General features: G+C 56.5%; 1 protein-coding gene across 3 annotated transcripts in view; it reads right to left on the bottom strand.

Annotated features, from left to right (window-relative positions):
* Positions 1-6,366: 6,366 nt before the first annotated feature.
* DYNC1H1 (dynein cytoplasmic 1 heavy chain 1) overlaps positions 6,367-19,544 on the bottom strand; it is a 66,045-nt gene continuing 52,867 nt past the window's right edge. The window contains exons 54-78 of one of the 3 annotated variants that reach the window (XM_032624341.1): positions 19,265-19,480; positions 18,319-18,531; positions 18,060-18,187; positions 15,757-15,910; positions 14,981-15,127; positions 14,734-14,884; positions 14,327-14,580; positions 14,116-14,250; positions 13,911-14,005; positions 13,562-13,736; positions 13,327-13,402; positions 12,463-12,623; positions 12,221-12,332; positions 12,059-12,119; positions 11,842-11,965; positions 11,602-11,715; positions 11,000-11,170; positions 10,696-10,913; positions 10,500-10,603; positions 8,793-9,004; positions 8,215-8,368; positions 7,514-7,656; positions 7,226-7,394; positions 6,894-7,021; positions 6,367-6,725 (exon numbers count right to left, since the gene is read on the bottom strand). In XM_032624341.1, the coding sequence (XP_032480232.1) occupies positions 6,597-6,725; positions 6,894-7,021; positions 7,226-7,394; positions 7,514-7,656; positions 8,215-8,368; positions 8,793-9,004; positions 10,500-10,603; positions 10,696-10,913; positions 11,000-11,170; positions 11,602-11,715; positions 11,842-11,965; positions 12,059-12,119; positions 12,221-12,332; positions 12,463-12,623; positions 13,327-13,402; positions 13,562-13,736; positions 13,911-14,005; positions 14,116-14,250; positions 14,327-14,580; positions 14,734-14,884; positions 14,981-15,127; positions 15,757-15,910; positions 18,060-18,187; positions 18,319-18,531; positions 19,265-19,480 (3,744 nt within the window). In that variant the 3' untranslated portion in view covers positions 6,367-6,596. Of the gene's footprint in view, positions 7,022-7,225; positions 7,395-7,513; positions 7,657-8,214; positions 8,369-8,792; positions 9,005-10,499; positions 10,604-10,695; positions 10,914-10,999; positions 11,171-11,601; positions 11,716-11,841; positions 11,966-12,058; positions 12,120-12,220; positions 12,333-12,462; positions 12,624-13,326; positions 13,403-13,561; positions 13,790-13,910; positions 14,006-14,115; positions 14,251-14,326; positions 14,581-14,733; positions 14,885-14,980; positions 15,128-15,756; positions 15,911-18,059; positions 18,188-18,318; positions 18,532-19,264; positions 19,481-19,544 lie in introns of those variants that run through there. The other 2 variants (XM_032624339.1, XM_032624342.1) reach the window with 2 other exon arrangements.

The following is a 19,544-nucleotide window of genomic DNA, read 5'->3' as shown; positions in this document are numbered from 1 at the left end:
CCACCTGGGAAGCCCAATTTCTGTTTTTTTTAAAAATTAACTTATTTAATTAATTTATTTTGGGCTGCATTGGGTTTTCGTTGCTGTGTGTGGGCTTTCTCTAGTTGCGGTGAGCGGGGTCTACTCTTCGTTGCGGTGCACAGGCTTCTCATTGTGGTGGCTTCTCCTGTTGCGGAGCACAGGCTCTAGGCGCGCAGGCTTCAGTAGTTGTGGCTCGCGGGCTCTAGAGCGCAGGCTCAGTAGTTGTGGCGCACGGGCTTAGTTGCTCCACAGCATGTGGGAGCTTCCCAGACCAGGGATCGAACCTGTGTCCCCTGCATAGGCAGGCAGATTCTTAACCACTGCACCACCAGGGAAGCCCTATTTCTGTTTTGTAAATGAGTTCATTTGTATCATTTTTTAGATTCCATGTATAAGTGGTATCATGTGATATTTGTCTTTTTCTTACTTCACTTAGTATGATAATCTCTAGGTCCATCCATGTTGCTGCAAATGGCATTATTTCATTCTTTTTTATGGATGAGGAATATTCCATCGTATATGTTAGCAGGCATTTAATTTTTTTTTTTTTTTTTTTGGCCGTGTCTTGCAGCTTGCGGGATCTTAGTTCCCTGAGCAGGGATTGAATCCATGCCCTCTGCAGTGAAAACACAGAGTCCTCACCCCTGGACCGCCAGGGAGCTCCCAGCAGGCATTTAATTTTTATTATTAATGTTTTTTGCTATTATCCAGTATTTTACTAATGCATTAAAGCATTCTATCTACAAAGTGAATTTTTTAAAGCTTCAGTAGGAAAATTTGGCAAGTGTTCAACCTGCAACAAATGTCTACTTACCACATTGACCCTTTGCCAGTTAGTACATGAAACCAGCAAACGCACCCTCTCATCTTCCATTTCTGTCTTCCTGTTGGGCTTTTACTCCTCTGGTATAATAACCACAGTTGTGCAAAGTTGAGGCCCCGATGGGCAGGGGGATGGGGCTAGGACAGGTCAGGGGCAGACCCAGGACTGGCCAGCAGTTGGTTTGCTGGTCCCTCATTTTTCCATTTTAAAACCCCAGGTTAGGGACTTCCCTGGTGGTCCAGTGGTTAAGACTTCATGCTTCCACTGCAGGGGGTGCAGGTTCGATTCCTGGTCAGGGAACTAAGATCCAGCATGCTGTGTGGTCTGTGGCCAAAAAAGAAAAAAACAAAAACCCAGGTTATGACTTCTTGACACCTGTGAAGTCAGTCTATGAAAAAGACCTTTTCCCAGGTGGCCTCTGGGATTGTTTCTGGCTTTTTGTGTGTGTGTGGCCGTGCTGCATGGCTTGCAGGACTGGGACTTGAACCCACATGCCGGGTATTTCTCCCCACGTGTTGGGAATATCACTTTAAATGATTGAAATTCTGGCGACCAAAGTTGAATTCAGGATGATTTCATGTCTAACCTGGTCTTTTGCCATCCTTGATGCTTTCATGTTTGACTACAGATGCCTCCAGCCCAGGTTGGGGGCTGTCCCATCCCTCACAAACCGAACAGTGCCGTGATCTGCTCTTGTTCCTTTGAAGTTCAAGTGAAAAGAACAGAATTCTTTAAGATCATATGATTTTTCTCTGAGTACAGCACTTGTACTAACAGGGCTTGTTAGTTTCCTGTGGCTGCCGTAACAAATTACCACCAACCAGGTAGCTTGACGAAACGAGATTTATTCTCTCGCAGGCCTGGAGGCCAGAAATCTGAGATCCAGGTGATGGTTGGTTCCTCTGGAGACTGAGGGATACCCTGTCCTAGGCCTCTCTCCAGCTTCTGGTGGCTGCCAGAAACGCTGGGTTTGTGGTCACATCAGTCCAATCTCTACATCGCCTTCTGCTCTGTGTGTGTGTGAAATCTCTCTCTTAGAAGGACACCTGTCACTGGATTTAGGGCCCACCCTAAATTTAGGATGATCTCATCTTGAGATTCTTAATTATGTCTCAAAGACCCTTTTTCCAAATAAGGTCACAAGTTCTGGGGTTTAGGGTGTGGACATATATTTGAGGGAGGGGGTACCATTCATTCCACTCATTTTACGGGGCCTCCTGAGAGAATTTTGGACAGCACCCTCCCATCAAAGAAGAAACACCATATGGCATGCAGACTTCCACCACCCGGTGGGTGGGTGATGCTGATTTAAAATGTACTTTGGGACTTCCTTGGTGGTCCAGTGGTTAAGGTGCGACTAGGGTTCGATCCCTGGCCGGGGAGCTAAGATCCCACGTCTTGTGGCCAAAAAAACCAAAACATAAAACAGAAGCAGTGTTGTAACAAATTCAAGAAAGACTTTAAAAAATAAATAAATAAAATAAAATGTACTTTTCCAGCGGCTGGGTGCCCTTTGAGCCTGATTCCCTTGGGTGGTGATTTGCATGGAGTTGGATGTTTCAGTGACATGTTCATCTCGGAGCAGCCAGTGAAATAATAAACCAGCACAGAGAGCAGCGTGCTAATCCCTCTCACATCCACGATGGGCTCCTCAGCGGCTCACCCATTTTACTGATAGGGAGACTGAGGCTGGAGAAGCTACTTGATCTTTTCAATCACTTATTTATTTATATTGAAGTATAGTTGATTCACAATGTTCTGTTAGTTTCAGGTGTACAGCAAAGTGATTCAGTTATACATACATATATATCAGATTCTTTTCCCTTGTAGGTTATTACAAAATATTGAGTATAGTTCCCTGTGTTATACAGTAGGTCCTTGTTTATCTATTTTATGTATAGTAGTGTGTATCTGTTATATGCTAAACTCCTCATTTATCCCTCCCTGCTTCCCCTTTGGTAACCATAAGTTTGTTTTCTATGTCTGTGGGTCTGTTTCTGGTTTGTATGTAAGTCAGGAGAAGCTACTTTATTTATTTATTGGCCTCGCTGTGCGGCTTGTGAGATCTTAGCTCCCAGACCAGGGATTGAACCCGGGCCCCGGCAGTGAGAGTGCTGAGTCCTAACCACTGGACAGCCAGGGAATTTTCTGGAAAAGCTACTTTAGACATCTGAAGTCGTGCAGCTGGGTTAGTAGCAGACATGGATTTTGGACCCAGGAAGTCTGGTCCCAGGGCCATCAGTTATTCAGCCTCCAGGAGAATCTTTGTGGTTTCTGGCTTGGAGGTCTTACAGGATGGTGGAGCCGCTCTAACCACAGTGAAAGGAGGGGTGTGTCATGCGGGGAGAGCATTTGGTTTGGGACGTACAGAGCGAGAGGTCTCTGGAGCACACGTGCGTGATTCATCCAGGAAAATTCACTGAGTGCCGCTGCGTGCTCCTTGCCGGGCCAGGCTTGGGGGACACAGCTGTGGACACAGCAGCAAAAAGCCCAGGTGATGGAGCGCGAGCGGGTTGAAGGGGCTGCAGATCCCGGAGACAGAGGAGGAGGATACAGAGCATGTTAGAGAGAGATGAGCGCCAGGGAGAAAAGCGCAGCCTGTGTGTGTGAGAGAGAGAGAGAGAATGGCAGCTGAGGGCGGGGAAGGTTAGCACACGGGAGACACGGGGCCTCTAGGATGGCCTCACGCACACTCTGGTGTGTGTACCGGCCAGACGCTGGGCGGGCAGGGGGCACTCAGGGGTAGAGCTTAACGGACACGACTGGCAGGTAGCAATTTGGTGGCTCTCGGGACAGAGTGGTGACTTCTAAACTCTTCCACAGGAAATGTGCAAACAACACGTCTTCTAACATCTCCAGCTTCTGAGCAGAAGCCTTTGTAGTCACACGTGCGGCCCACCTGGAGTTGTCACCTGGGTTAGGCTGTGGCCTTGGCAGAGGGCCCCGAACTGCGGAGGGTGGTGGCAACTGCGGAGGGTGGTGGACGGGGAGAGAGCAGTGCAGCACCGTGGGGTAAACGAGCGGGGACGGGGCGCTGCAAAGAGCCAGAGGAGAGAAGGTACAAGGTCACCCGGCTGAGACGGGCTGGGAGATCCTGGGGCCGAGAGCCACCTTCCGGGGGTGGAGGGGAGGGCGTGGGGTAGGGTGAGGAAGGGGCTGGGGGCCTCCCAAAGGCCCACTTTGACCTTGGCTAGGAAGTGTCCAGAAGGAGAGGCTAGGAAGAATTACTGTGTTTGTGTAACCTGGTGGCTTCGAGCTTGGTTTCAGAGAATTCTCCAGTAAATCCGCATGATAAGGGATTTTTTTTTTTTTGCGGTACGCGGGCCTCTCACTGTTGTGGCCTCTCCCGTTGCGGAGCACAGGCTCCGGACGCGCAGGCTCAGCGGCCATGGCTCACGGGCCCAGCCGCTCCGTGGCATGTGGGATCTTCTCAGACCGGGGCACGAACCCGTGTCCCCTGCATCGGCAGGCGGACTCTCGACCACTGCGCCACCAGGGAAGCCCCTTTATGTCTTTTTTTAAGATTTAAACAAGAGAAATGTATTGTCACAGTTTCGGGATCTAACAGTCTGAGACGAAGGTGTTTGTTAGTAGTTTACGTCCTAAATAATGTCTCTGGGCCCCACTACTTCGCCTACAAATAGGTTTCCAGTTCAGGAAAGGCCCCGCCTCCCTTGAATCCCAGAGAATTTCCTTACTTTTGCTAAACATTTATGTATTTTTTAAACCTTGACTTGGGGCGGTAGGGGCCCACTGCTCTCTGGCTGACGTGTCTCCCGTTGGGCCCTTACGCCCCCAGAGCTCTTCACACGCAGCCGCCCTCGGGGAGCTCGGGCTCTCGGGATATTGGGATTGATGACAGAGTTTTGTCAGGATAGTGAAAGCAGATGGGCCCCTGCCCCTGGCCTGAGAAGACTCCCTCTGCCCCGTCCCGTCATTTCTCTGTCCCCTCTCCTCTCCCGAGCAGGGTGTCCTGATGGGGTAACATCTGAACGAACAGGTGGCGGAGGCTCGTTCCTTTTTCTCACTGAGCCTCTTGTTTTTTGGTTTGTTTGTTTTTATTATTTCTTTGGCTGTGTCGGGTCTTCGTTGCTGCGCGCGGGCTTTCTCTAGCTGCGGCGAGTGGGGGCTACACTTCGTTGCGGTGCGCGGCCTTCTCATTGTGGTGGCTTCTCTTGTTGCAGAGCACAGGCTCTAGGCGCGCGGGCTTCAGTAGTTGTGACACGTGGGCTCAGTAGTTGTGGCTCGCGGGCTCTAGAGCGCAGGCTCAGTAGTTGTGGAACACGGGCTTAGTTGCTCCACGGCATGTGGGATCTTCCCGGAGCAGGGAGGACTCTGTGTCCCCTGCATTGGCAGGTGGATTCTTAACCAATGTGTCACCAGGGAAGCCCCTGGTCCCCCTTTCTGCTGGCTCTGCCCACGGTCTAGCCTGAACCCCTGAGGGCAGGTGAGGGGTAGTCTGATGTGGGGTCCCTCCTCGGGCCCTACGGACATAACTTCCACGGGGGTGAGGCTGGGGGGCAGGAAGTAGGGGCCTAGGGTACTCTTTGTGGGGTCCACGGGGAACCCTGATGGGGAGCCTCAGTCCTGGGCCTGCAGTGCCCTGCCCCCAGCCCCAGGACACATGGGGACGAGGGTCTGGCAGTGGGAGTGGCTCCTGCCCTGCGTTCCCCACCCCCACCAGGCCTTCAGGGTTTCTAGGATGGCATTCCTTCCCCTGTGCCCTGGAACCCCGGCCCAGCACCACCCAGCACCTGTGCTCAAGACCCTTCCCCGTAAATGGGGTGGGGGGTGGGGGCGAAGAAGGGTCAGGCGGGGCCAGGCCCCCACGGTGGGCCTCCCGGGGCTCTCCCGGGCATTAGCAGCGCTTGGGCGAGAGCCTGCGGCACCGTTAAATACTCCCGGTGACTGAAGAAAAGCTAAAAGGCCTTATTGGTTCAGAGAAAACCATGTAAAATGGGCCCCAACCTTCAGTCCGATACCGCTCTGGACGTCCTCAGGCCACCCAGGGACCCCAGAGGGCCCGTCCGGAGCTGGGTGGGAGGCGGCTCCGGCTCTGAGGCCCCCGGCCACTCCGCGGAGGACGCTGGGGCTGGGAGGGTGTGGGCAGGGCCAGGGCGTCCAGTCGGGCCTCAGGCCGTCACCGCGCTGGGGCCGAGATTGGCTCACAGGCAGCCCGCGGCAGGACGGCCGGGGCCATGGCGGGGCCTGCGCTGATGCCTGGGCCGGCGCCCCGGCGCCCCAGGAGCTCTCGCGAGGCCCCGCACAGGCCAGAAACCTGCTTCGCAGGACAGCATGCCCGTCACTTCCGGCCACCACCCTAGGGTCGTGGGAACGAAGGCGCCAGAGAGGAGGCGGGACGAGGGCGTCCACCTGGGCCACGGGTTCCCGGCGACGGGACACGGCGCCAGCCCCACGCCCCGGGAGCGCCATTGCTCTCCTAGGAACGGGGCTGCCTCTGTGTTGTGAAGGGTCCAGGGTGTCCACGGGAGCCGGAGCCGAGACAAGAGGCCGGGGCCGGCTCATGCTTAGTGTTTTATTTCATAAAACAAGCCATGCTTCGGCCCTCAAAACCACGTCCCTGTATCCCTCCCGCTTCCACCTCCCAGCCGTCTGGCTTCTTTCGGCTTCTTCTAGCCTCACACCAACAACCTTCCTTTGACACGTCCGTACCTTCCACACATCCTAATAATGAATAAACGTTAAATATTAATTTTACTGTTACAGAAAAGGGCGCTAGAAAAGGCGAGTCTCACTCGGTGCAGAGAACGGCAACGCCGCGCTCGTAGAAGCTGCGCGGGTCCTCCTTGGTCGCGATTTCAAAGTCCACGGTGAAGATGAGGTCTGCTCGGGTGAAGTTCAGGTAGACGGGAAGGGTCACCTGCAAGGAAAGGGGGCTCTGGGGCAGGGGCTTCACGCGAGAGGGAACGGACGGTTCCTCCTGCGACGCAGGGACTCGCGGCCGGGAGAGGGCGGGGACGTCGCCCCGGCGCCCGGTGGGCGTCCTCAGAGCCTCCCTGACCACAGAGGACGGGAAGGAGCCACTCACCACATTAGCCTTTTTCTCTGCGCTTGTCTGCTTGACCCAGCGCAGCTGCGTCAGGGGGAGGACGGTGGAGATGGCGTTGGAGAGCGAGAGCTTGTTGTTGTTGCACGTGGCCCCCTGGAGCTTCAACCCTGTGGGGGGATGGGCGGTCAGGACCCCCCGAGGGGAGCACGAGCTGTGCGGCCACGGGCCTGGGCTCTAACTTAACGCGTTCGCGTGGGAACCACCAGCAGGCGGCCCGCGAGGGGGCGATGGCCGAGCCGCAGGCCCGGGGACGGGGGAGGGGAACCTGAGAGAGAAGAGAAGCCCGGCCGGCCGGAGTGGCCCCCACTCACCTGTGACCCCAAAGCTGCAGGCGTCCAGCGTGGTGCTCTGCGAGGTGGTGACGTTCACCTCCAGGCAGAGCTCCTCCAGGGACCAGCTGTTGGCCTGGGCCACGTACTGCCTGGTGGCAGTGATGTACGCCTCGGGCACAAACAGGCCGCCCAGGCACACGTGGATGTTCTGTGGGAAGAAGCAGCCCCAGCTGAGAGCCGGCCCCACTGGGCCCGAGAGCCAGCACCCGGGCCAGCTGCCGACCCTCCCCGGGGACCCTCCCCCAGCTCCTCAGGAGTGGCCACCACCTTTAGCTCCTTGGCGCCACCAGAGGCAGCCGCCAGTGAGATGTTCTGCAGCTGTTTGATCCTCTCACTGAAGTCGGAGACCCACTGGATGACAGTCATGCCGGCGGGCACCGTGTAGTGGGACCAGCTCCGGGGCAGAATTCCTGCAAGCGAGGAGCCCCGGCCTGGCCTCAGTGCCGACAGTCCCCCCGGCGCAGGTAGGCGCACAGCTGAGCGCTGGCAGGTCTGCCCCTGCTTGCAGGCTCTGCTGCTTCCCCTCCCTGGTGCACCTCACGCCCTGCATGGGCCACCATCCCCACCGCACGTGCTCCGCACCCAGGCCGGGTGACCCACAGGACGCGTCTGGAGGAGCACAACCGCCCCAAGGAACCACAGCTACAAACCCCCGCCACGGGCGGCTCGGCGGTACTGCCAATGGAGGCTCTCAGAGCCGATGGAAACCCTGGGGGTCCCTGTGCCTTTGGACTCCAGCACCCTGCCCTAGTCCTCCCTAAAGACTGCAGAAGTGAGTAAAGATTCTGTTCAGTGCTCAGTGAACCAGCATAAAACGGATACAAATTCTCGGGCGTTTCTAAGTCTGCTCCCAGGTGCGGGCATCGAGCTGCCCTGAGGGAAGTCTGGGCGAGGCCCGGCCGGGACCCGCCGCCACTCCGAGGGGCTCCCGGGAGAACCCCTGCACCCCAGCGGCACCGTGGGCGCACCTTTCACCAGCTCGTTGATCAGTGTGCGTAGGTAGTTGGTCTGCTTCTTCTTGCCCTCGCACACCTGCACGACGTCAGCGAGATCCTGGCGGACGTCCTGGAGTAACTTGGCGCCCATCTTCACCTCTCTCTCAAAGAATCTGAACAGAGGATCCTACAGGTGTTGGGAAAGAAGGCCAGAGTGAAGGAGGGGAGGGAGTCTGGGAAGAGGTCTTTTCTCCAGCAGAAAAGGCAACCAGAAGTAACTCAGCCTCAGGGAGCCCCGGTTTCATAGCCCTCCCCGTATTATTCAGTGTCACCCCAGCTCGACCCTGCACTAGACCTCGCGTGAAGCTGCGGGCCTGCCTGACCGATGGCAGCTCTGGGCAATTCTGTAAAGGAGAACGGCTGCCGCCGCTTCCCTGGGAGTCATTTACCTCCTCGTGGAAGACGCACCACCTTCATCCTAGGGAGTTCCCTCCAGCCCGGCCCGGGCGCGCGTGCGCTCCGGGACAACACTGAGCTCGGCTCGACCCGCCCGGTCCCACTTGCCGGGACGCCCCCAAGCCCCAGGACTCGGCGGGGGAAGGGCCAGCCACCTTGATGTTCTCCACCGTGCGTTTGAGGTGGCTCAGCGTCTGCGGAATGAGGTGCAGCCAGTTGGACGCGGTGGTGTGCAGCGTCCGCATCCAGGCGGGGCGCCCGTCGGCCGTGGAGTCGGGCCTCGCCTTCTTCTGCGTCTCCGCGTAGGCCAGGTCGTCCTCGTCCTCCAGCATCTGCATCTTGAGCATCCTGCGGATCATGTCCACGCCTGGGCAGCAGGGGGCGCAGCGGAGCGGAGAGCGGAGGGAAAGGGACTTGAAGGTGACGGCCGCACAGTGCGTCTGTTTACACGGGCGTAACTGTGTGCCCTGCAAGGTACCACGCGGGTACCTGTCCTAAAGCACGGAGGACGGCCCGACCAGAAAGGTAAGGCGGCAACGACAGAAGAAACAGCACTACCAGGTCAAGTCCTGACTGCTGGGGCTGCTCCAGTGGCCGAGTGCAAACCCCAGAGGCTTCTGCGAGGCTCGCGCATCCACTGTCGTCAGGGGGTGGGCTCTGGGGCGCGCCAGGGCCAGGCAGGGAGGCCGCCTGGGCTGCTAACGCGTGACCACTTCCGGCTGAGACTGCGCGGAGCCGTGTGGCGGCCTCCCGCGGGCTCTGGACTCTGCCTCTGCCTGCGGGTCCCTGACCCGAGTGGGGCGCTCCAAGTCCAGTTCCTGGAGGCTGGGCTGGAGGACAGGGCTCAGCTTCCCCAAGCCAGGCCCCTGTGGCTCATACCTCATGGCCTCCATGTGGGCCACACCACCTGGGGCACCATCAGCTCTGGCGTGACATGGGGCTCAGATAACACTCACTACAGTGTTGACGGGGACCCAGCGCCGGTCCCGGCAGGCAGCACGGGTATTAACTCGCTAAGTGATCTCAGTACACGCTGCTGTGTGAGACAAGGCCCAGCGCCCCCCCCACCCCCACCGCCGGCCGAGACCTGCCCGGCACCCAGGCCTCAAGCCCTCCTCTGCTTCCCTGCTGGCCAGCCCGGCCTCCCATTTGGTCACCTGTGGGGCCTGCCACCCCCCACCTCCCCCAGCGAGAGGCACGCGTTCAAGGTCGTCGTCAGTCAGAAAGCAGGCCCCATGGCTAGGGGTTCCTCTCATTAATTACAGAGCTGAATCGCGGGCCTGAGGTGAACTGTTGGGGTCTGTCCTATCAACCAGGGTGTGAGTTTGGGCAAATCACCCGTCATCTGGGCCTGTTTCCCATAAAGAGAAGCCTGGCTCAGATGAGCAGTTCTCAAACCTGAGTGTCTCAGCGACCGGGGGGCTTATCAAAACAGACGCCAGGCCCCAGCAAGTCCAGTTCTGATTCCCCGGCGTGGGGCCCGAGGACCTGCCTGTCTAAAATTTGCAGGCGAGGCTGAAGCTGTTGGTCTGGGGACCACACTTCGAGAACCACTGGGTTAGATGATTTCTTGAATAGTCTTGAAGTTCCAAAAAAGTGTATTCCAAAAGAGACTAAAAGATTTAAAACGTCACTTAATGCCAAGAGTTTAAAAAAAACTGAACAGGAGAAAAAATGAAATTACTTCTGAATCTAAAACCCTAAATGCAATTTCCCGACTCCATGTAAGCAGCTATCGAGCCTTTTCCCCAGGACGGAGCCCGTACCGCAGAAAAGACACCAGCGGGAGCAGATGGTTTTCCCTGCCCCCCCGGAGTGGAGGGAGGGAGGTGCGGTCTGGGGGAGGACAGCTGGGTACCCACCCTGCGTGGTGAGCAGGACCTTCTCAGCGTTGTTGGGCAAGCCCAGCCAGGAGGGGGTCTGCGTGTCCGGGAGCAGCTCCACCCACTGCACGAACTCCTCTCGCCTGGAAAGGCAGCACGCTGTTAGTGCCACCAGTTACACGTGGGCCGGAAGCGCGCGGTGCCTCCCCTGTGGGTCCCGGGGGCGGACGCATACCTGATGCCGTCTGGCATTTGGATGTCTTTGTGCCCGTCGACCTTGCAGGCCAGCTTAAATTCACTGTCGAAACTCTTGGTGGTGAAGAGACGCTCCAGGAAAGTGTTGAGCAGGCGCTGGTCAAATTCATTGTCCACCCGGCCGCCGTAGATGGACTGGGCCATCAAGGTCTTGAGCGCCGCCCAGGGGATCTTGTCTGGAGAGATGTTCTGCCTTCCCTGGGGGGGTGGGGGAGGCTGGTCACGCCCACGGCAGGCGGCCACCTGTACGCGAGTCCCCCCCTCACGGCACAGCCCACGCTTGCCTTGGCCGTGTCGTCCAGCCACGTGTCCACTGTGTCGCAGGCCGACCGCAGGTCAGACTCCCCGAATTCATACTTCTTCGACCACCCCAGGGGTGCGTATCGTAAGCGTTCCTGGATGATGGCGTGGAACCAGGCCAGCAGGAAGTACAAGCGAGCACGCTCGTTGGGAGACTAGGTGGGGAAGTTAGCAAGGAGAGAATCACCAGAACGCAGCCCCCTTTCTATCTAAGAAAATAGTGCAGATCCTGTCGGAATCAAAGTCTTAAAAAGAGCTCTCCACGTACTAACGCTGGAACCACTGTGATCTTAGTAATTAACACGAATATTGTTGTTAGGAGAAAACTACGCCAATTTTTATATTAATAAAGGTGTACTCCCAGCTACGCTATGTAACCAGAAAATTACATAGAAGAGAACAAGTTTCTAAAAATGGTAGAAGAGGTGGATTAAGGCACAAAAGGAAACAGCGCTTAAGAAACACAACCGACGCACTGCTCCTGCCACAACGCTCCCCTGCCCGCGAGCCGGGCCCCGGTCTCCTCTCGGCGCCCGGACGTCCGCGTGGCCGCTGCACCCAGCTCGACTCCGAGCCCGGTGCTCACCTTGCATATCCGAGACACGGGGATGCTGCTGAAGGTCCTCAGCATGTTGGCCTTCACGCCCGGCGGCGGCTCGAACACGAAGATGCGGCCCGCTCGGAGCAGGTTCACGGGCACCTGAGCAAGACACGGCACCCGTGACCGCGGTTCCCACGTGTGTTTCAGCTCACACACACGTGCACACGGACACAGAGGCGCCAAACCAGCGCCCCGCACGCCGCCTCGCACCCCCGTGGCGCCCACCTTGGGGTTAATCTCCATGGTGAGGAAGAGCCTGAAGCAGGCGTGCGGCTGCAGGGAGTGCAGCTTCTTCTCCAGCTGCATCAGCCAGCCCGGAGCCAGGTGCACGTTCTTCAGCATCACCCACCTGCAGGCAGGGAGAAGCCGCGGCCACACCTCACCCTTCCGGCCCGAGTCCTTGGGCACTCGGGCCTTGTAAAGCAAAACCAAACAAGCCTACCTGCCCGACTTCACGGCTGTATTTATTGCCTTATCTGCTTGGTTAAAGCCTTCTGCAGAGCCTGGTACCAGAAAGCTTAGTGTCAGCACATGGACTTGGACTTCAACGCCCACCCACACTGAAGTCTGGGGTGCCCCCGTGGAACTGACCAAGCATCCTTACCAATGGCAATGGACGTGATCTGTGTGTTCTGCTCGGCTGCGAGGTCCTCCACGTGCCCGCTGGCATCGTAACCAGGCACAGAGCACATCAGGACAGGGGTGTTTGGCTTTACCTGCAGATCAGGAAGTCGGAATTGGGTGAGAGAGCATCCCACCCGACAGCGCACCTGTCGAGGGAGGAGAGCCCTGCGGAGGGGCTCGTGAAAACGGGCTGGGTTCAGAGTCCGCGGGGCCAGAGCGTACCTCTGTGTCCACGATGTGGGTCAGGTCGAGCGGCTGCTCCATGATGGACATGAAGGAATCCCCGAGGTTTGTGGAGACAAACATGTGAGCCATGGCCAGCAGGCGGTCGGGGCGGAAGGCCTGAATCAAGAGCAGCCGGTGGATGGCTTGCCCGATGGGAGCTGAAACGAGGCCGTGAGAAGGGCTGGAGGTTGGTGGCAGCACAGACTTTGAGATGTTCTCCCGCCTGGACTGCTCTTGCCACCAGCTCTCGCTCTGCAAACACTCATCGTCCGAGACTCAGCTCAAACACCCCAGACACCACGACGCCCGCTCTGTCCTCTCTGCCTGAGAACCACCACCACCTCCACGCTGTCACTGAGCCCTCTGGGAAGAGCTGTGACAAGACCTACGCCTGGGTCTGTGGGTGATGAGCGGTTACTGATTCTAAATGGCTAACTACATCGTACCCATTTGTGGAGAACCCTGAAGATTCTCAGGAACGTCTAAGATCACAGACACCCTACAGCCCACGACTGAGCTGCAGCCACGCTGGACATCACCCTTTTCTTCCTCCCCATCGTGGGGCCTGTCTGGTCCAGAGCCTCGCATAACACGCTCGAAACCAGCCGGTTTCCCCCGGATGTTGGGCAAGGACCTTCTGATCTATTTCTCTTTTGGTCTTTAAGCATGAGTTGCAACAGGAATTGGGAGTTTTTCGCTTTCTTACGCCTAAGCTGTCTCCTAAGTTTTAACACCGAAATACTTATCTCAGGAATCAATGGCTTTTTATCTTTGGGGAGCGTCCCTGCATTCAAGCAGCAAAGCCCAATTGTACACTCTGGTCCAGAACGAAAACAACGGGGGAGGCCTCGTGGGGCTTACTTGCAGGGCTTTCCTCGCTCCAGAGGTACGGCACCGTCTGCTCTGGGGAGCTGCTGTCCAGCCAGATGCCAAATTGCTGTGGGGGCAACAGCGGAAGTGAGGTTGGGACCAACGTGTCGATGTTTGACGTGAGAAAACACCGCACAACGTCCTGGGTGTTACACGACACGCGCGGCTCCCTGGGAGTAAGGCCAGCTTCCCCCCCCACCGCCGGGAGCGTTCACAAGACACTTACCTCGTCTGCTTGAACCTTCGCAATCAGATCCCTAAACGCGGGCAGGCAGCTCAGCCGCACTGCCGCCTCGGCCTGCTCCACCGTCAGACCCTGGATCTTGGGCGTCGAGCCAGCGTTCAGGACGATCTCCTTCCCCCTCAGGAAGTGCTGGAATTCGGCATCGTAGGTGGGCTCCCTGGGAAGGGGGCAACAGTCAGCTGGGGTCTCTCAGATTCACTTCTACTGTCACTAAAAGAGCAATAATGGCTTTAAGAAGAAAAAAAAGCTCATCCCATCAGAAAATGCTAGCAGGCAGGCTGCAAAATGATGACGTTCTCTGGTGGAAAGTGAGGCGGGGCAGCCGACTTACCCGATGGTGCCCTTCAGTTTGATTCTCGCCAGCAGCATGGCGAAGGTGATGTGGTCCTGGTGCAGCATGCCTCGAGCTACCCGGTTAAACGCCACCTGGAGCCAAATGCAGGAAGCACTGCCGATCCTGAAGAACTACTCCCGAGCCCCCCGTTGCACACACGCGCGCACGCACGCACCCCGGGACAGCCGGGCATGCGTCGTACCTGGAAGAGGTCCTTGGTGATGATGGAGAGGCGCTGCGTGTGGTCGGTGACGCCCTTCAGGTTCGGGTTCTCGTACAGGACGTTGTGGTAGATGTCCAGGAAGAACTGCAGGGAGTACTGGTACAGGAAGTGTATCTGGAAGTGGCGAAGGCGGCTGTTAGTGCCTGTGCACGCGGGGCGGGAGCCCCCGGCTGGGCGCGGCCCCGCTCACCTGCTTCAGTGACTCCATGGTGAAGTAGATGCTGCTGCAGGCGGTGGACAGCGGCAGGTACTGCTGGGACACAGTCTCCACCTCCTGCATCACAATGTCCGTCTCCTCGACTTTCCTCGTCACCTCGGCGGCCTCTTTCTTGAGGTTCTCCAGGGTCGTTATGATCGTGTCATCATCCAAAATGCGCCCTTTCACCTCATTCAGAGCTTGTAGCAGAGACTTTTCTAGCTGACGTAAGCGCAGCTGAAATTCCCCTTAAATGATGAGAACACCCAGAGCTCACTACAGGACTTACGTTCTTTCCAAGGAGTGCTCTGTGATGCGTCCGACACAAGCCCAGCGCACCCTCGTCCTGTGAAAGTTCAGGCCCCCGACCTGCACCGAGAACTATGGATCCAGAGACATACCTTGGAGTTTAAGAAGATCGGAACGTTTTTCATCCACGTCAGGTCTTTCTGCCTTGAGAACTTCATTGAGACACTGGCTCTGCAGACTGCTACGGGTGACGGTGAAGTTGACGAAAGTAACCCGGGAACAGAGATCAGGTGGGAACTCGACCTGCCAAAAGGGGCGACAGACCAGGCAGCTTTGCTACACATCCGTGGCCTCACCTGACGCCGCCCCGCCTTCACGGAGGAGGGCCCCGTCCCTTACCGTGGGATCCCGGGTGGACAGGAAGATGACAAAGGATGGCGACAGGTCTATGTCCTGGTCACCGAGGGTGATCAGCACTCTTCCCCCTGTTCGCCGGACTTCACGGTTCAAAACTGGATTCAGAACTGGATCATAGCTCTCCACGTCCTACGTGTGTACATGTGAGGTGTCATTGACAGGGAGAGTTTTACAGTGTTTATTTCCACCCATATAACTGACTTCCTACTCCAGATAAATACATCTCCCCAGAAGCCACCCAGCTATTTAGACCATTAGGCACATGCGGCTACTGAAACAAAATTAAAAGTTCAGTTCCTTGTCACGCTGGCCCGTGAAGTGCTCAACAGTGGGGCCGCCATGCAGTGCAGCACAAGCTAAAGAACGTTTCCGTCACTGTCCCGGTGGAGGGTGACGATCTAGACAAACTAGAATTTTAAGTGCAAACACTGCTTCTGTTGGATTTTTTATAGATCTATCTCAGAGCTTTAGCTTTGCCTTTAAAAAATTTTTTTGGCCACGCCGCTCGGCTTGTGAGATCTTAGTTCCCCGACCAGATGTTGAACCCGGACCCCTCGGCAGTGAAAGTGCGGAGTCCTAACCACTGGACCATCGGGTAATCCCGTAATCTTGCTTTCACACCAGATGACGTCTTGCAAAGCTCAAAAAGTAGCACGTATTATGTGATTCACATCAACTGCATTTGCAAAAACCTAAATGCAGCCCTAAAGGCCTTCCCCGTGGGAAGCAGAGTCTGCAGAGCTGAGATGCACACGGACCTGGACCAGAAGGGGGTTGCCGAACCTCAGCGCACTCTCCAGGTTCTTCCTGAAGGCGTCGTCCAGGAAGCTGGTCCGTGTGATCTTGCGGTCCTTATACTCATTCATGATGAACTCTGTGGCCTGTCCTGAGGGGTCGATGATCAGTGGATACCTGAGGACGGGCCCCAGAGAAGTAGGTTAGAGGTCCATAGGAAGCACAAGGACGTGGCAGGCAGAGCCCGACAAGATGACGGGAAGGCTGTCCCACACTCAGCTGTGGGTTCCAGGTTTATCAGCAGAGACCAGCGTGACCTAAGGCTTAATACTAAAATCATCTTTTTGAATAACTTCTATGATGGGGAGGTAACTAAACCACAGACTCTGCTAAGAAGGGCTGTAGTTGAAGCTTCTTTTCTTTCTGGGACACACAGTGCTTCTCTAAGAAGTCCGAGCATACTGCACTAGGATGGCTGTTCTCTGTAGAATTTACTGCTGCCCCTCTCAGGGCCAACTCCTGCAGGGCAGGTATCAACACCACTGCTGCTGCAGCCCCACGAGCTGATGGCTGGGAAGAGTTTACGCTGCCCAGGACCCTCTTCACTCAATGCTCACGATAACCCTACAAGATAGGTGTTATCCTCACGTCCATTTCACAAAGAAGGAAAAAGGGGCACAGAAAGGCGAACATCATTTGTCCAGGGTCACACAGCCGCTTAACAAAAAAATGTTAAAAACATGATACACACACGTGATTGTACAAAATTCAGGAGCTACGAAAGGGCAAGTGGTGAGAACCGCCCCTCCCCCTCCCCCCTGGTCACCGGTTCCTGGTCCATGTACACAAAGGAGGTTTATGTGTTTACAGACACACGTGTGTCCCCGGGGGAGCACACCACCCCACACTGTGGCCTGCCGGAAGCACCCTCACACGTGGGCTCTGGACAAAGGGCCAGGTCTGCAAGGGCCCCCCGCCTCCCACCGGGGGGACGCATGGTGACCTGTTCACTGGCCCCAACGAGGGGCGTCAGAGGCATTTCCGGGCCTCTGGTAGGACACACACTGTCCTGTGAATGTTCTGAGATGCATCATTCTTCACGAGTGCTGGGCTTTGGGAGACCCGGAAGCATGCATTTCCATGTAAGACAAATGCAGCCCCCCACACAGACCCCTCATAGATGCCACAATGGATGGACATTCCCACCAGCGGCCCCTGGCGAGACCCCGCGCCACTTGTGAGACCTGAGGGTTGGCTCCTCTTTGTGCCCTGGGGACAGTGGCATACAGCAAGGGCTCAAAGGTTCCAAGATGTGCAGTTATTGTTAAACAGGACTCCGGGAATCAGTTTTTTGAAAGAGAAAGAAAACCTAGGGTGGCTGGGTTTGGGAGCTGCCACAGAGGAGGGGGTCAGTCCTTGAACTGCTCTGTGAGCCCCCCTGGGCTGCAGGCCCGTTCCTCCTCTTACTCTGGCCCCCTCCTTAAACCAAAATCAGGGAGCCGCTTCCCTTAACTCTCTCTCTAGCTAAACACTTCCAATTCTTGTAATATTTTAAGAGACAGTCTGTTTTTTGTTTTTTGGCCACACTGCATGGCTTGGGGGATCTTAGTTCCCCAACCAGGGATTGAACCCACACCCCTGGCAGTGAAAGCACCGAGTCCCAACCACTGGACTGCCGGGGAATTCCCGAGAGGGTCTGTTTTGATTTTCGCCCAATACACAGCCATGCCCATCAATTTCAAAAGGTTATATGAGGCTTCCCTGGTGGCGCAGTGGTTAAGAATCCACCTGCCAATGCAGGGGACACGGGTTCGAGCCCTGGTCCGGGAAGATCCCACATGCCACGGAGCAACTAAGCCCATGCGCCACAACTACTGAGCCTGCACTCTAAAGCCCGCGAGCCACAACTACTGAGCCAGCATGCCACAACTACTGAGGCCTGCGCGCCTAGAGCCCGTGCTCCGCAACAAGAGAAGCCACTGCAATGAGAAGCCCACGTGCCGCAACCAAGAGTAGCCCCCGCTCACCACAACTAGAGAAAGCCCGCGGGCAGCAACGAAGACCCCATGCAGCCAAAAATAAATAAATGTATTTTTTTTTTTTTTTAAAAAAAAGGTTACACGAGAACCACTCATTGTAGGACAGTTTGGACAGTCACAACGTAAGAAAAAGGGAACCGTGCACAGCCCACCATCAGAGGTGAGCACGCGGACCCTCCCAATGTCCTACTCACCTCTTCTAAAGGTGTGTTTTGAAAAAATATGAAAAGGGGAGCACGGCACACGAAGACTTCTAACCCGTGCCCTTGATGCGCACAAGCACTTACCTGTTGAAGCGCTTCAGCATGATGGCGTTCTCCGTGCACAGGTCGTCTGCAGGGAGGGAGCTGGCCTGCCAGCGGAGACGCTCGTCAGCGTTGGACAGATACTCCGTCCTCGCGATATCTGTGCGGAACTGAGAGGGACAGCAGTTACGGATCCTTTTCTTCAGGAGGCAGACAGGCACGGCTTCCCAGTGGAGGTGGTGACAGCTTACTGACCCTCATTTTGGCTCCCACCTTTTTGAAATTCCCTGCGGACGGTTACCTGGATGTTGGCTTGCTGTAAGTGATGGGACCAGGTGGTAAACAAGTTCTGGCGCATCTGCTGGTCGAAGTAACCCGCATAAGCAATAAACGCAGCTGACAGGAGACAGTCCCCGGCGATGGTGGACATCTGGTTCTTGAAAGTTTCACTTGTTTTTTCCCATCGTTCCCGTTCAGCAGACAAGCTCTTCAGAAGAGCGGTGCTCCGGTTGACCTAAAAAGAAAACCAAACAGGCTTTATGCTGAAAAGCGCACATCTGTTCCTGCCCACGGTGGGCAGGGTCTGGGAGGGCTGGAGAGACAGGCACACTCATGGTTCGGGTCCCGAAGGAGGTTGGGACCCAGATCACCCACAACTGAGGACGACACGAGCCTCAGAATCTGAGGGCATAAGATGAGTGTAGAGAATTAAGTGTCAGCCTTGAGACTTGTGTGTGAGCAGATACGCGGCCAGGAAGCAGGTGGAAGGAGCCTCCAGGGGAAGGTTGACCTGGAGGGAAGAGGTGCCAGAGGCGGGAGGCTAGAGCGCCCATTTTGAGGACCCAGAGGAATGGGGGCAAGAGCGACGGGGACCACAGCAGAAGGGACAAGCAGAGGGACGGGAGACCCTGACAAGGAGGCCCTTGGTGATGCCACTTCTGAAGCCCAAGGCGGGAGAATAAATGGGTCTGGAGCTGGCCGCGGGGGAGAGGGATTCCCCGGCTTCAGAGTGCCCGGCTGGCATCCACCTAACACCACTCAGTAAACGCACAGGAAACAGTCACCAGGACCCCCGTGGACGTGAAAGAGCTAATCCCCCGGGATGACCGAGGTCCGTGCGGCCCGTGTTGTCTGTTACTCTCAGCGCTTCCCCCGGTGAGGCCAGCGAGCACGGCACGGTGAAGGACACCGAAAGGCAGCGTTTCAGGGGAGCGGCAGAAAGAGTGCGCTCGTGACGACCACCTTACTTTGGCTTCGACGGCAGCCAGGTCCGCTTTGATGGCCTGGGCCTCCGAGATGAGGACCGCGTACTCCTCCTTGTAGCGGGCGATGCTGGCCTCCAGCTCGCGGATCATCCGCTCCACCTCGTTGGCTTTCTGCTGGTTGTCCTTGGCGTCGTCCTCCAGCTTCTGCAGCTCGTTGCGCAGGGGCTCCACACGCTTTAACATGTCGGCGTAGTTAAGCTGCGGAGGGCAGATCGACTGTTTGCAAAAGGGACGGGACACAAGGCCCCCTCGCACAGGGGTT

Source organism: Phocoena sinus, chromosome 2 (assembly GCF_008692025.1).
Source record: "Phocoena sinus isolate mPhoSin1 chromosome 2, mPhoSin1.pri, whole genome shotgun sequence".
Lineage (NCBI taxonomy): Eukaryota > Metazoa > Chordata > Mammalia > Artiodactyla > Phocoenidae > Phocoena > Phocoena sinus.
The sequence above is the reverse complement of the archived record's forward strand: the minus strand, read 5'-3'. Positions and strand labels throughout refer to the sequence as shown.